The sequence below is a fragment of the Choloepus didactylus genome, chromosome 1 (assembly GCF_015220235.1).
Source record: "Choloepus didactylus isolate mChoDid1 chromosome 1, mChoDid1.pri, whole genome shotgun sequence".
Taxonomy (NCBI): Eukaryota; Metazoa; Chordata; class Mammalia; order Pilosa; family Megalonychidae; genus Choloepus; species Choloepus didactylus.
Genome location: NC_051307.1, coordinates 211,509,397 through 211,526,804, shown reverse-complemented (window position 1 = coordinate 211,526,804; position 17,408 = coordinate 211,509,397). Strand labels below are relative to the sequence as shown.

Sequence of the window (17,408 nt, the reverse complement as noted above, 5' to 3'; positions counted from 1 at the left end):
TGACATTTCCTGTTCCTATTCATATTAAAACTGTATTTAAATTTATTTTTAAAAGAAGGGTGCAACTTGTCATTTTCTATCAACTTTAGAGAAAAGGCTACAACTGTTAAGTCAAATTCCAATGAACCTCAACAGACAAAGGATCTTGCTATTCCTGTACTTTTCTTAATTAAGTATCTCTAAGCAGAACATCTCAGATGCAGAAAGTTCATTCATATGAAGAACTAAACAGTGGTACCCACCAGTGGCAATCAAGCATATTTTTTTCTGAAAGAGTACAGATATTTTATACCTAATAAGTAAAACATCTCTCTTAAGGAAAATAAATACACAATTTGAGATAATAAATAAGATCACAAGTTTAATGATAAAATTCAGCTACAAATAAGAAATCTGGATGACACCTACCTAAGCTGCTGCATTCCTTAAGAGTTTTCTCCTGAAGATGTTCTAACCGTACTGTAAATAAAAGTCCAAGAAAAAGATATTTCACAGAATAAAAAGAAAAAAAAAATCAAATCAAATCAATTTCTGGATTAGCTAACTTACCTTGTAAAGCTGTTAGCCTTTCATTGGTGAAATCATTATCAGCTTGCAAAGCTTCTATTTTTGCCTGGAGTTCCTGTTCTTTTTCTTCCATTTCATCTATTTTATGCTGTAATTCTTTTTTCTCAGCTTGTCCCTTCTGTTGGATTTCCTCCTGTTTTCCTTCTGCTACCTGTTGAAAAATAAAAAGAAAATTCAGTTATTAATAGGACCTGAACTTGTTTTAAGAGGCGTAAGACAGGACTTAATTTTGTTCACTTATACTTCTAAGGGGGGTATGCAATACCATAGAACATATTTGTAAAGTTGGTTTTTCTAAATTGGCAAAGATGATAAAGACTTAAGGCTTTGTGTCAAAAGTGATCTTCATAGGGCTCTCATGTCCATATCATCCAGAAGACAAAAATTTGAAGAAAGCAAGCAGGCTCAATATTAATAGAATTATAGGGTAAAAGTAAAACAAAATCCACATTTTTCAAGATGGAAATAAGACTTTCCCTTAAAATTCCTAATGTTTCTAAGTTCTAATATTTAACTTATTCTGAAATGTTAAATAAAAGGGTATTTAGCTAAAGGAATGACAGTTACAAACACTTCAAAAGAGACCTCTTTTTAACAAGCCCAAGTGTTAAAACTATTAAACATTAAACCACTACACAGACAGTGGTATGTTGTGGTCTTCTTTAACAAATGTATACATCTTCTAGGCAAGCAACCCATAGTCTGAATTACATAAAGATGTACCTTCACAAACCCAGTTAGAAGATTTTAAAGGACCAAATTGACATTATCCTCTGGTCTAGTGTGTCCTTATCCTAAATGTTCCAAAGCTACAGGAACACAGGCTGAAGGAGAGTGCCTCTGGGATGGCCTAAAGATGAGCAGTTTCAGGTTAAAAAGATATCTGATTTATCTTGGGGACTGCTGATTCTTGTCTACTTTCTAATATACATTGAAAGATGCTTGTTGCTGCAAAGGAGAGGCTAGGCCTGCCTATAATTGTACCAAAGAATCTCCTCCCGAATGCCTCTTTGTTGCTCAGATGTGGCCCTCTCTCTCTAGCTAAGTCAACTTGGCAGGTGAAATCACTGCCCTCCCCACTACGTGGGATCTGACACCCAGGGGTTTAAATCTCCCTGGCAACGTGGAATATGACTCCCGGGGAGGAAGCCAGACCCAGCATCATGGGATGGAGAACATCTTCATGACCAAAAGGAAGATGTGAAATGAAATAAAATAAGCTTCACTGACAGAGAGATTCCAAAAGGAGCAGAGAGGTCACTCTGGTGGGCACTCTTAGGCATAATATAGACAATACTTTTTAGGTTCTAATGAATTGGATTAGCTATCAGTAAATACCTCAAACTATCAAACTACAACCCAGAACCCTTGAATCTTGAAGACAATTGTATAAAAATGTAGTTTATGAGGGGTGACAATGTGATTGGGAAAGCCACATGGACCACACTCCCCTTTGTCCAAGCATATGGATGGATGACTAGAAAAATGGGGGCAAAAAAAAAAAAAAGCACCCAGTGTTCTTTTTTACTTTAATTGTTCTTTTTCATTTAATTTTTATTCTTATTATTTTTGTGTGTGTAGTAATGAAAATGTTCAAAAATTAATTTTGGTGATGAATGCACAACTATATAATGGTACTGTGAACAACTGATTGTACGCTTTGTATGACTGCATGGTATGTGAATATATCTCAATAAAACTGAATTTAAAAAAAAGTTGCCTGTTGTGAAATACTGACTACATTTCCATTCAGAGGAAATATGCCAGCTTTTATAGACTTTAATTATCTACGGTAATTAGGGTTGGACTAAACGGAATACAAACACCTTATTTTTACTATAAATTTCAACAATTACCAGATTTTATATCAACAACTATTCAACAATAATGAAACTTTTAAGCTATTCAAGGTGCCAGGGACAGTAAGTTTAATATACTTTCATGTTAAATAAATACATAGAGGAGCAAGCTTGCTAGAGAGGAACGTCCTGTGAGAAAGCCATTTTGAAACCAGAACTTCGGAGCCAGACACGTGCCTTCCCAGCTAACAGAGGTTTTCCGGATGCCATTGGCCATCCTCCAGTGAAGGTACCCGATTGCTGATGTGTTACCTTGGATACTTTATGGCCTTAAGACTGTCACTGTGTAGCCAAATAAACCCCCTTTTTATAAAAGCCAAAATAAATAAATAAATAAATACATACATACATACATACATACATACCTTTAACTTATCAGATAAATCTTTAATCTCATTAACTGCTCCATTATACTTATTGGCTAATTCTCTTAATTCTTCCTGAGTCCGTTCATTCATTTCTTTCAGGTGGGTACATTCATCTTCAGTATTACTCAGACTTCGCTGCAATTCATTTACAGACAATTTATTTAGAATAAATGCACATTCTAAATTCAATTTTTAAAAAGTATAATTCTATGGGCTGTTCTAAATCAACATCTGCCCTGGACTTTATATAAGGCTGAGCTAAATAACATAAGCATTTCAATTTACTTCAGGTACATACAAAAACAGAAAATCCAACTATGAATTTGAGAAAAGAAAAAGGAAGGAGGGCAGGGAAGAGAGGATGCTTGATACCTTTATATAGCTAAATTTTTAAAAGGCCAACTGCATATGACACTTAGCCTTGAAAATGTTTTAAGCCTGTCAATTTTCAACAGCAAATTTAAGTTTAATAATATGAAGCAATTAATTTAATATAAGAATATCAGAAGACAGCTAGCAACTTTTTGTCTTTGCATGCTAAATTAATGACATGGCAGTTAATCAGGCACCGAGGAATGGAGCTGTTAAAGAAATAACCCCTGTGCTAAGGGTATGTATACTATTTAGGTTACAACACATATTTTAACCAAATCCAGTAACAGATAATTTCTGTGGTATTTGTGCATTAGTTCAAAAGAATGAGCTGTATTATGATTTTTTTTTTTAAAGCAATGAGAATAACATATTGATTGTTCCTAAAAGACCTAGAAAGGACATTAGAGATGATTTTTCCTTTGAACCTCCAAAGTTAACATGCAGTTAGCTTTCTTTCCTGGGGGATGAGTCAAGTTAAAACACTTGGCGTAGGTTCTCGGTCTACAAAGACCATCCTTGATTAGAAGAAAAAGTACAACGGCCTGACAGGTAATCAACTCTCTGACACATATAATGGTTCACTGTATGATGGCTGATTCCTCAGGACAGTACAAATAGTAAGACTCCTTGGTTAGGCTTTCACTTCTTCAAACACTGATCAGGGACCATAAGCACCAGGATTCTCATGATTATCTTGAGAATTCCTGTCAATGAAAGCAGCATACCTGCTCTTTCCTACCTGATAGACAGAAAACATAATAATACCCAAGTTTACAGTGTCCTGGAATGTTAGCAATTTTAGACTACAATTTTAAAATCTTACTACTATTTAATACTTTAAAACTTGAAATACCTCGACTTCTGAAAGTTTTCTAACCACTTCTATTTTCTCCTGAAGAACCCGCCTCAGGGACTCTTTGGCTGTTGTCTCATAGTTGTGTTTATCTTCCTGTAATGCTATAAGCTCCTTCCGTAAACTATCTTCTGTTTGATTCTAGGATTAAAAGATATTTATAATTATGGCCAAATTTTTAAAAAATTATCATTTGAAAAAAACACATTATGACGATCTTTAAATTCTATATTAGGGTACCTCCAAACAAATGATATTGGCCCCGTACTTACTGAAGCTGTATTTCAAAGTTGCATCAGCAAATTACACCTTCACAAATATTTTAACTCACACTTTCAACAGAAAAAAAAATTCATAGGAAAATGAGAATTTCTCTCAAATATACAAAATGAATTGCTCTTATATTTATCATTTCTCTGCAAGCCACAATATTTACACTCATGAGCAAAAACAATTATTACCTTCAAAGACACCAAGCATTTTAAAACAATGTTTAAACTAAAAGGACTACAAGCACTATTGGGAAAAAGGTGATTCTGGGTCTGGGGCAAGAAATGTCCAAGATGAGTCTTGAACATCTTGCTTGCTATGACAACAGGAAGCTATCAAAGTCTGCCACGGTTCTATCAAAAGGAATCAGAAGCCAACATGAAGAGGTTTCCATGGGTCAAAGATGGGATAATTTGTAAGAAAACAACTGCAACTGACTGAAAACACAATCAAATATTTTTAAATCTAAGTTGGAAGAAAAAACACCTCATGATCATTTGTTGGTGGATGAAAAGGAGTCAACCTGCTTTTTCCAAAGAAAATGCACCTCAAGTTAAACTAAATGGTTGATGAAGGAGAAATTTCTCTTTGTAGAAGTATTCAGTTAATAAACGAAGGAATGATTGAATTATAACACCACCATTTTTGAAACCCTAATGCAATAATGGATCTAGGCAACTATCATCAATGATTGTTAATACTGCAAAAAGAGAGACATCCAGACGTTATGCTGCCTCTTTACAGAGGCACACAATACCACCTATAAAGTATCTCAGCAAAAAGAAAAAAAAAAGAACTTAGATCAAATCTCTACATCAAACTATCAATATTGGGAGTAGGAGGCGGAGCTAGAAGAATGTTTAGGTAACAATTTAACAATTCAGTTTGAGGGAAATTCTAGAGGACAAATAACTTAGTTTCTTCAATAAATACCAACCACAATGGAAAAAAAGAGAGTTGTACATGGGTGTTCATTACACAATTCTTTTTATTTACATGTGTGCCAGTTTGAATGTATCGTGTCCCCAAAAATGCCATTATCTATGATGCAATTGTGTGTGGGTAGATGTATTAGTGCTGATTAGACTGTAATTCTTTGAGTGTTTCCATGGAGATGCGACCTGCCCAACTGTAGGTGATAACTCTGGATGATTTCCATGGAGGTGTGGCCCTGCCTATTCAGTACGGGCCTTGATTAGTTTACCAGAGAACTATGCAAGCTCAGACAGAAGGAGCAAGCTTGCTACAGCCAAGAGGGACACTTTGAAGAGTGCACAGGAGCTGACAGAGGAGCTGCAACTTACAGAGACATTTTGGAGATGGCCATTGAAATCCGACTCTTGCTCCAGAGACGCTAAGAGAGGACAAATGCCTCAAGAGCAACTGAGAGTGACACTTTGAAGAGGAGCTGCTGCCTAAAGAGGAACGTCCTGGGAGAAAGCCATTGAAACCAGAACTCCAGAGCAGATGCCAGCCACATGCCTTCCCAGCTAACAGAGGTTTTCCAGACGCCATTGGCCATCCTCCAGCAAAGGTACCTCATTGTTGATGTGTTACCTTGGACACTTGATGGCCTTAAGACTGTTAACTGTGTAACCAAACAAATCCCCTTTTATAGAGGCCAATCCATTTCTGGTGTTTTGCATCCTGGCAGCATTAGCAAACTGGAACAACATGTATGTCTGAAATTTCCCAAAATGACAAAAGAGTAAGAATGGTGAAAATGTGTAAAAGCTTAGCATCTACTTAAAATGACTGTCAAAGAAATGAAACTACATAAAAAAAACTACGTATTTTTCTTTATGGACCTGAGATTAATACCTACTTTGGAGCATGCCTGTAATTGGTTTCCCATAACTTCTAACCGTGATAAGAGTCTATCTTCATCTATTAAAGCCTGTTGAAGAAAAATTAAATATAAGTAAAACCCTAGAGTAATTAAAAAACATGTATATTTAAAAAGGTTGCTACTGCCCCGCCCCCAAAAGACATAAAATCTTAACACTGACCATTGTTCACTGTACAATGCTAAACTTTCAACATTTGTTCATTAGTTAGGAAATAATTTTGCTTTGCTTGCTACAAAATTTCAGGTTTAGTTTATTCAAGATCTAAGGGGTATTAAACTATAAATGCTTCTTGAATATAAAGGCAACTGGAATACCTGCCAACTGGTATCTGAAGCCTCTTGGGTGATGGCTAGTAGCCTTTGAAGTGTGGCTAACTTCTGTTCCAACATCTGTTCCCGATGTAAGGCCTCCTAATATGAGAAATCATAAAAGAGATTCTAATAAACTCAGCATGATTTCTTTGAGGAGTAATCAGTTTTTAGCACATTCTGAAAATATTCTCACATTACATGCCACTTATATCTTACATTCAAATTTGATAAGTCTATTTTGTAAAATATATATTGGGCTGTAAGTACTGATATTAGGGATGTTCTAGCTGCAACTTTCCTGATAACACAGAAAAAAATTCACCTGTTTTTTTTTTTACTCATAATTCATAAGAGTGAGTTTTTAAAAACATAGACTAGAAGAAAGTAACAAATGTTTTAGGGGTGCATATATAATCTCAGAGGAAAATCATTCCAAACTAAGTAAAAAAAACAAAACAAAACAAAACAAAAAACTGGCCAGCAACAAAGATACAGTACTTCTTAACGGCTTAAATGCATAGGTATGATATCCTCCCCCTCCCCCCCAAAAAAGCTTTTCATTTTTCCTTTAAAAATGTTACTAAGTATCAATATATATATAGATTTAGAAAGAGAGAGACTGCTTCACTTTCACGGCCTATAGTATTTTCAGGTTTTCTGATTCTTTCCCTGACCACACACCACTTAGCAGCAATTAAACATGCCAAAAATAAGAGTCCACCAAATGCTGGTTCAATGTAATTAAGGAGTCAAGGCATTATATAGCTATTTGGCAGTGCCAAAAGAATATTTTAAAGAGAAAGATGCTGGCTAACAAAGCCTGATTTCTGACTTATTAACATTTGATAGCAGTTAGGAAAGCCCCCTTCACTGGAAGCCAAGGTGAAAATGCTTACACGGCATTCATTTGTGGTTTTGGAACACCTTTAAACTTCACTTTCTTCTATTTCTGTCATTACCCAAAGAACACTTATTACCTTAATATCTCTGAGACATCTCAACAAAGAAGTGTGTGTTTCAGTACTGAGGTCTAAAGCATCAATTTATTGCTCTCCATGTCTTTGATAAATAATGATTAGGGAACACTGGTCTTATTAAGAGTTAGAGGTACTGCTTATTAATAAAACTCTAAAAGTATAGATTAAGGAGTCTAACACCTCAGAACTCACATTAAAACACAGCTTAAATTTAAAAACAGACAACTTGCCAAAACTTCTAAAATATTCCTAGCATCCAGGAAATTATGCTGATGCTGCAAAATGTTTTAGTTTAAACAAAACCTCCAAACAACATATCATTAGAGTCTACTTCCACTAGGTGGTGTAATTTCACCTTTTTTATTCAAATACGTTTAGTTTCATAACTCCGTGAACCACAAACTAACAGAATTCTAATACTTCCAGGAATGATCTTTCAATTCTAAGGCATAAACTACATCTATTTCAGATTTTATTTGAAAGGTTTACAATTTACAGAGAACTTCAGCAATTCAAAAAGGATGTATCCAGAAAAGACTGTGCAGTATAATTTTTTCTTAAAGAGTTTGAAAAAGGATAGTGAGGCATTAGATCTACTAGGAATATTCAAAGAACTGAAAAGGAAGTTGGATAGAGTATTGGAGTGAGAAGGATTTAAATTCACAGTCCATGATGACTAGTAAAAGTAGAGTATAACCTCGGACAAATCATTTAACCTGTGGAACCAAATATTTCTCGTATGAAAAAATGAAGTTTAGATCAGATTAATCTCAAAATTTTCCTTCATCTCCACAAACAAGAGAGATCTAAATGAATTAATTTGCCTTCTTACTGACTAGTAACATTTATGGAGTACATACTATGTGCCAAGTGCTGTTTTAAGTTCTTTACATGTATTAATTCATTTATTCTTCACAACTTTGTGAGGTAGGTACTGTTATTATACTCATTTCATAGATGAGGAAAATGAGGCACAAAGGGGTTTAAAGAACTTTCTCAACAGGTGGTAAATTAAAACCAGGGATCAAATCCTGGGAATTGTGCCTAGAGCCCATGCTCTTACATACTCTACTATAATGCAAGTGTAAAAGCTGCTTTTGTATGCACTACTACATTACGCCAGGAGGAAGACCTGATTAATACATTGATAATTTTCTGCTCATTTTCACAGACATGCACATTCTAACTTAGGTGTAATTGCTCTCAGCGACTGACACCTTTAAAAAATGTAGGGACCTGGGATCACTGGTTTGGTCCTATCATTTTAAACAAAAGGCGGTTGAAGGCTTACACATGTAAAACGACTCACCCAAGACCAAAGAACTAATTAAGTAGCAGAGGCAAGATAAAAACCTCAATCGGGAAAGTAGGGACTCAAACAGACACTTGTACACAAATGAGTACAATACGGTATTATTTGCAATAGCAAAAAGGTGGAAATAACCTAAGTGTCCGTCAACAGATGAATGGATAAACAAAATGTGGTATATACATATAATGGAATATTATTCAGTCATAAAAAGGAATGAAATCTGATCTGATACTACAGCATGGGTGAACTTTGAAAATATTATGCTTTCAAACATTATGAAACATTATGAAAACATTAAACCAGACACTTATGTGAAATATCTAGAATAAGCAAATTCATTGAGACAGAAATGATTTAGAAGTTACCAGGGGCTGTGGGAAGGGTAATGGGAAGTAAGTGCTTAATGGGTATAGAGCTTCTGCTTGGGGTGATGAAAAAGTTTTGATAACGGATGTTGGTGTTGACAAAACAACATTGGAAGCATAATTAATGCCACTTAATTGTATACTTAAAATGAGATAAAATAGAAAAATTTGTGGTATTTATTTAACACAATAAAAAATAATAAATTAAAAACAAACAAACAAACAATCTCAATCTCTAAAATCCTGATCTGGGGTTTTCCCTATCCATGCTCCCTCACCAAAATAATGAGGAGCACAATCCAGCTGAAATCTATGAAAACCAGAAAAAACTAACATTTGTTTCCTTTATATAGATTTATATGGTTCTTTAAATACTCTGTTAACTTCTTCAGGAGCCCACTTCAAGTACCTGACCGACAAGAAATATTTCTGTAGATCCAGCATCACAGCATAGTGGTAAAGAGTACAGATTCTGAGGTCTAACCATCTAGGTTCAAATCCCATCTGTACCACTTACCAAGCGTGTGATACTGTGCAAATTATTTAATCTTCATATTTCTTAGTTACTCCATCTGTAAAAATGAGGAGAAAACATCTCCCTCATAGGATTGTTGTGAGGATTAAATGAAGAGCTACATAATTATTTGCTATTAACATTATTAATAAGCAACCAAAACCTCTCCAAGTTTTATTTTATTTAAAAGTTATTTATGGATAAAGAACTATTTGGGAACTTCCTCATAATTGAAGCAAAAAACTTCTCTTGTACAGCAATCTCATCTTCTCTAGACTTAACAACCTTGATTCTTTATCCTTTCTTCTCATAGGGCTACTTTTAATCCTTTACTTTTCTTTGAAAAGATGATATTTCTTTTGTACTTGTATCGAACCAATATTTCTTCATCCTATATTTGTGAACCAGCAAAATTAAATCTCAGTTGTTTAATTTTGCTTTTAAAGACTAAGAATTCTCAACATTCACTTTTACCTGTAGATACTGAGAAAGCTGGAATAGTTCCTGAGAATACATACTTGGAGTGTTAGCAGCAACCTAGAAACAAAATGACATAATTTCAGTAGTCAAACAAAACATTTCATAAGATATTAAAGCCAAACCAATTCCCTGAAATGTCTATTTACTTAAATATACAAAACAAACATTATTTTTCAAATTAACCAGTTCCCTCAGTTCTCAAAATATTTTTGACCCATGTCTAGAATTTGTAAATGGTATTATGCTGACCAGTCTGAGATATATAAGCAGGGTAGAAGAAGTGTTACTCTTGAAAATATTCCGTGATAAACCAAATACCAAATTTATAGCACAAAATCTATAAAGCCATTTTAAAATTCAGAACTAAAATCTAAAAAAATAGATCCACATTTCTCATCTTTAAAATTCATCTTTACCCGAGAGGTCACTCTGGTGGGCACTCTTACGCACAATATAGACAACCCTTTTTAGGTTCTAATGAATTGGGGTAGCTGGTGGTAGATACCTGAAACTATCAAACTACAACCCAGAACCCATGAATCTTGAAGACAATTGTATAAAAATGTAGCTTATGAGGGGTGACAATGGGATTGGGAAAGCCATAAAGACCACAGGAAAAAAAAAATTCATCTTTACATAATCTTAAATAAGCCAACAAATCACAATTGATTTAGAAGTCAACATCTTCAGAATGATATTTGTATACGAGGTTGGGGGGAGGTAGGACATAAAATATAGCACTTTGTTCAATACCCAAAGGCAATGGAAATAGTCTTTTTTTTTTTAACGATAGATACATTTTTAAGAGGAAACAGATGGGAAATAATGGTGTTTAAACAGTACAAACCACAGTTAAACTGCTTAGAACCCAAGAGTATTAGAAGAGAAACCTTCTATAAGAGGTGGAATATAGAACCATGGAATTATTCAAAAGGACAGAGAGACACAGAGAGAGACAGAGACAGAGAAGGCACTAAGAGTTGCTTTAAATGTTTACCCACTACCAAACCCTATATATTAGCAGTATAATTCCTTATTTTATTAATATGCTAATTAGAAGAGAGAGGTAGTATTATTTTTTTAATTAGTACTAAATAGGCAAAGCCATTGTTTACTCCTGAAATAATTCTTGGTATTGCTGAAGGTGACAATTAACCATTTTACTTTTAAAAAAGGAATCTAGCATAGAACTTCAGTTTCAAGCAGGCTTTCATTCTTCATCCAAATGGAAGAAAAAATGTAAAATATTTTCCCAGGAGTGGTAAGTAAGAAGGCATAGAGTTTAGCTACTGCACTAGGAAAACTCAGTATCTACATTAATGTCAAAAAAAGCATTTTTTTTTCTTTTTTGCTATTTAGCAATGATCCCTATAGTTTAATACACCATTATTTCTGAACAAAAGAAAAATATTTTCTAATAGGGAATTATTGCAACAATTTTGACCAGATTGGGTTAAAACTGATCTTCAAGGAACAATTTGGGTGTAAAGTTTTAATAAACATTTCTACATAGAACAATGTTCCAGAAGAAAAAGTAGAACTAAGAATTTAGTTTTCGCTAGGCACAAAACAGCTACTCCCAGTCTACAGTCAATAGTCTACTTAGGGTAACAAAGGCTTTTTCCTAAGAAACATTCATTCCTAAATTCTCCAAATAGTGAAGATCTGAAGACTATAATAATTACATTGGTTCATATACTCTATATATTTTGTTACAAAAGAGAAATGAATTACGTTTCTAGGTAGAGCATACTGAAAACAAACACACACACACAAATATTCCCAAAGCAATAAAGCTAAGCCAGTTTTGAAGAAATAATCATTAGCAACTTACTTTGTCAACAGGACTTGGTAATGGAGCATGGATGACACTGAAAAGTAAAATTTAGAATTTTTATCTAATTTCCTGACAATCAGAGGAAACAAAGAGTTTGAGAATACTGGAGTATCTTAAAACCCAAAGTTGACACATTTGCTTTCATATGATTCTTAAAAGAATGTGAATTACTTTTCAATTATTCATAAATATATAGAATTCTTAGAAAACAAGGCAATGAATATATAAAACTAGCTTTTACACAATCAGTCTATTTCTAAAAACAACTTCAAAATCCAAAACATACTAAATGCCTTCTTGGATCCACTACCTAATGAGGGTTGCTGCAAATTCCTTCATTATTAGATCTTCTACATGGGGGGGGGGGGGACTACTTAAATTAATCATTTTCAATTATGGAATGTGTAAATTAAGTTATTTTAAAATTAAAAATTCCTATACAGAAAAGCCAAGTGCTACTGGAAAGAAAGGCTATAATTTGGAAACTTGTTCCAGTGGAGGATAACTTAAGCTAATCAAAACAGTAACACTGCTCTTCTCAACTCAGCCACCTCACACTCTAATCCTGCCCAAAATTAGCATAAGATGCCTAACTACTATAGGTGTCTGCTTCCTCATCCATAAAATGGGGATAATAATAAAACTAATTGTATTGAGTTATTGGATTAAATGTGTTAATATAAGTAAAAAGAACAAACAGGGATAAATAGAGGGGACACAGAGCAAGGCTGTCACCTGTATCCCCTACTAGTTGCTAATCACTCTACATCCTAGAAGCCACTCTGGTGATGGCCAAGTTGAAGGGTGACTATGTAAAATTCCCAGATTCAACTGGTTAATCGTATAAGCTACTGAGAAACTGATCTGGCATGACTTAAAAATCAGGAACGATAATTTTGATCCCACTCTAACAACTGCAAACACCCTGAGAAATGTTCCAATTCAACTAGTCACAATAACACTGAAATGCTGAAAAAAATGGAATATGGAATACCAGCACTCACCTCTCTCCTGAGGTCCCATGATATTCTGTACCACCAAGCCTGTGTAACCCTTTACTGTACTTTGATTACACATCTGTGTTCACCTCCTAACTGAGTGAGACACACAGGCCAGGAACTATGACAATTCACTTCCCATCCTCAGAGCCTATACAACGCTTTATTCAAAGCTGGTGCATTATGTAGGTTAAAAAAAATCATGTATAGTTTTAGTTTTTCTACTCTATTCCATAAAAATAAAATAGAACAGTTTCTTCTTCCTGACTATTCAGGAATACATATTATGGTAAATATGTGAAGTAAAGTATGAGGAAATAAATAAAAATTATCCATTGCCAGTACCCAGTAATAAACATTTTGAGAATTTATCTTTTTCTTTGTATATATGCACATATAAGGAAATGAACTTAAGAAATGTAAATAGAAGCAATAGTATTAATAGGTTTTTTTTTTTTTTAAATCCAGTTTCTTTAGTAATCCATGTATAAAACTCCTGACCTCATGAAAATCCGGCTAGCAAACAGAAGGCTACAAATCCAGCAAATCATGCTGTAAGTGATATATATTTGCATTTTATAAAAACTCTCTTGATACAGGTACTTTGAATTATGGAAAAGTCTATATGCATATACAGAAAAACAGTACAAGAGAATATCAAAAATAAAATAGAAATAGTTATTTGGTGTTAAGGTGGTGGGATAATAGGCAATTTCCTCTGTTTCTTCTTATTAGAAAATTATTTGTGTAGTATAATAAAAATTAAGGAAAAGAAAGAATCAGCTGTTTGAGACCTACCAAATGAAGATCTTGAAAAGCATTTAATGCTATAAACACAATGAACCTTAAACTCTAGGCATTCTGGAAAACCCAAAAGCACCTTAATTGTTAAAAAAAAAAAAAAAAAAAAAAAAAAAAAGAGATCACAATAACATGAACATCTAATGTTCTTCTAGTGGATATTATATGCCAGGCACCAAGTTAAACTCTCTTTAAGTGCCCAATCTTGTTTAATTCCTGTTCAATAGGTATTATTATCTACATTTTTCAAATGAGAAAAGTGAGGCCTGATCAAGTCACAGAACAAAGGGAATCAGGCTTTGACTCAGACTGTCTCTAAAAGACCAGGCTGATCTTTCTCCAGCTATAGAGAAATGCCTGTTCAAAATTCACCTTCTCCAGAAAGTCAGTTAGATTACGTACAATGAAACTGGTAGCATTTTAAATGATGGTAAAATTTGACCACATAAGAAAAACCAAACAACAAGAAGAAAACAGGGACAAAGATTAAAAGCACTGGAGAAACGAGAGGAAGAGAGACACACTGCACTGAAATACTTTGAAAAAATTCACAAGCCATACTAGATGTAACCTGAGGACACAGAAGACCCCTAGAAACTGCTCAAAGCTTTTGACTCCATAAAAGAAAAACCTCATCATCAAATACAATCAAGGTATTTTAAGAAGCCAAACATCATTTGTTGATTAATAGTTACTTTGATTTCTAAAACCTCAACTCTTGATTTTAAAAGCTGAGTCACATTAAAGTTCCTAAAGTTTACTACAAATTTTATAACTAAACTGTAATTTAAAACAGGACACAAATTAGCTTTAAATTTAAAATGCTTTAAAATTTCTGCTTTTCTTGAAATATCCTTAATACTATATACATATATAGTAGCTTCTAGTCAAAGCATAAAATATAATGATTCTAATGAAAGAATTTCAGTATTACTATTACAGTAATGGGGGAAGGCCTCTCTCTGCTTTCTTTTTCTTGCTCTTTCCTATTTACTTCTCTACTTTGTCTTCAGCTTATTGCCTCTCTCAACCTCCTACGCTCAAAATGTTGTCTCTGCTTTTGAAGAACAGAAAATATTGTGTTGGGTATAGAAATAAGCTTCTAATATATTCAAAGTTCTCCCTCCAAGTAAAAAATGCTGAAATTTAAAACTACTCAGCCCCCACCCCCACCCCCCAACACTTTACACCGATAATCTGGAAAAGCACATGTACTTATGTTTATCTTTTTTTTTATTAGAGAAGAATTGTAGGTTTACAGAAAAATCATGCATAAAATACAGAGTTCCCATATACTACCCTATTATTAACCCCTTGCATTAGTGTGGTAATTTGCTGTCATGCTTACATTTTAACATTTACATTTTTATGAGTAATTTTTCCCTTTCAAGTTCTGTGCTTTTCTTAGTGACATTTCTACTGCTTCATAGAAAAAATACACACAATAATGGGGGGGGGACCTCTAAAAATCTCCCACTGAAATAAGGTACTAACTATATCAACATCCTCAAGGTCCTGAAGGATTGTGGCAGTGGCATTAATTTCAGAGGCAAGCATAGTCTAAGAACTCCTATATTAAATGCAGGTCAAAAGGAATGGAGTACATTACCACTCACCAATCATGCATAACCCAAACATTTTGAATAATAACTGATCATCCATCAAAATAACATTATAAAGTAAAATTTGGAAACAAAATATTCTTTGCTTTCTTATCACTATAAGAATTGCAACTAAAATGAAAAGCAGCTAGACTTATATTCCAAAGAGTATTACATCAATTTTTTTCAACATTAAAATGATACTGAAACATTAACATTATACTATCATCTAGAATATTATTAACTAAGATAATTAATCCAAAACGTCATAGAACTAAATGATACTCACTCTGAGCGGAGTCGGGCTTCCATACCATCTGGTAGAAAAAGTTTAATTGTGGAAACAATACACCCATGGGTAACTGGTTAAAACAAACAAACAAAATGGATAAAATAATTGTTTAAAATATAAAGCTTCATACCTTTATATTTAAAGACTGTCTATGTGACATATCTAAACACATTTTTTATTCTGGAAAAGTGAAATAAAACTGGTGATTTCTTGACAATATTCATTTATCCAGGAGAAACACATCCCTTTCCAAAAAAAAAATCATAATTGCAAGCACAATTACAGATAGAATTGTTTGAAAAGTTTCCAACCTCCATTTCTACAGTAATAATCAATAAAAGATCAGCTGAATATATGAAAATACAACTGAAGGGAGAAAATGCACTTTCTCCCCCATCTGCTGGCAACAAAACTAACTCCAACTATTCCTCATTTAAAAATATGGCCCTTAATCCTTATTCTCCCATCTCTAACCCATAATTCCTATCTATACCTCATAAAATTTAAAAAGTTCTGCATTATACTGCTTGGAATATGTCACTCAAGCCTCCATTTTATGTATGAGAAAACCAAGATCTCAGACAAGTGAAAGTGACTCTACAACATTCCTATTAAGTGTTATAGCTGTTTGTTAAAACTCAGTCTAAGGCTCCAGTTCAGTTAAAAAACACTTTTTTTTAAATGATTGTTTTTTCTTCTACCCCCAACCTCAAACATCTTTATATAACATAACACCAATCACTTTGCAGAAAAATTCTTACCTTTGCTTCTTACTTCCTCCTTTCCCTACTGAAGATTTTGAGGGACTTAACTTCCAAAGAGCAGCACTTGTACAGAGCTTCTCTTTGTGGGTGGTTTTTATAGAGAAAAAAAATTTTCTGGTGCAAAAGTAGATGGCTTTTTATGTCTCTATTCTTCAGAGATTGTGTCTTCCAGGGTTCAAAGAGTTTATTTATTTAGCTCACCAAACCCTTATTAACACCTAATGTGGGATGATGGAAATACACTTTATCATGATTGGAGTGTTATGTGACTCTATACATTTGTTAAAACTCACTGAATTGTACATGTAAAACTGGTGGTGTTGTAAGTAAATCACACTTCAATAAAGCTGATTTTTGGAAATATAACTAATTCATTTATACGTGGATAACTTATTAAATGATCATGCCCATGAATCATCAATATAATATCATAAACATGAAGTAATATAATTACTGTGTCATCTGGAAACACAGGTTAAACTTAAGGAACTTAAGTTTATCCAATACTAACTTTCATTAATAAATTGGTCACGTGAAAAGTGTTAACACAGTCAAATACCATCTATGGCATGGTCTAAACTCTGCCTAGCACAGCAATCCCAGACATGCACCCTTGGGATCCCTTCTTTCTGACCTCATTCTTTATCTGGCTACCATAGATATCCTATTGCAAAACCAAGCCACCTGCCAGTTTCCAAACACCTTACCTTCTACCAAACCCATACCTTTTATATAAGCTGTCCCTTCCATTCAATGGTATTCTTTACCCCCTTACCTAGATTGCCAAATGCTACTTATCCTCCAGGTTGAGACCTTCTACTTCCTTCACCAAAGTTCAGTATGTGACTTAGGTGTCCAGAGAGCATCTTATATCTATCTACTTCTTATGAAACTAAGTACACTGCATAATGAATATTTATCATTTACACAACCTTGTATCACCTATTAGACTCAACTCTCTGAGGGCAGCAAAGATTGGTTCTCTCTCAATTTTTAAACCCTGGTATTTAGCAG

General features: G+C 33.9%; 1 protein-coding gene across 23 annotated transcripts in view; it reads right to left on the bottom strand.

Annotated features, from left to right (window-relative positions):
• Positions 1-17,408, bottom strand: part of LOC119505938 (sarcolemma associated protein) — a 200,834-nt gene that overhangs the window by 56,856 nt on the left and 126,570 nt on the right. For 13 of the 23 annotated variants that reach the window (XM_037798929.1, XM_037798930.1, XM_037798898.1 and 10 more), the window contains 9 exons: positions 15,628-15,700; positions 11,936-11,972; positions 10,096-10,158; positions 6,457-6,552; positions 6,118-6,189; positions 4,023-4,163; positions 2,792-2,929; positions 550-718; positions 409-459 (listed from right to left, as the gene is read on the bottom strand). In XM_037798929.1, coding sequence (XP_037654857.1) covers positions 409-459; positions 550-718; positions 2,792-2,929; positions 4,023-4,163; positions 6,118-6,189; positions 6,457-6,552; positions 10,096-10,158; positions 11,936-11,972; positions 15,628-15,700 — 840 coding nt within the window. Of the gene's footprint in view, positions 1-408; positions 460-549; positions 719-2,791; positions 2,930-4,022; positions 4,164-6,117; positions 6,190-6,456; positions 6,553-10,095; positions 10,159-11,935; positions 11,973-15,627; positions 15,701-17,408 lie in introns of those variants that run through there. The other 10 variants (XM_037798947.1, XM_037798881.1, XM_037798935.1 and 7 more) reach the window with 2 other exon arrangements.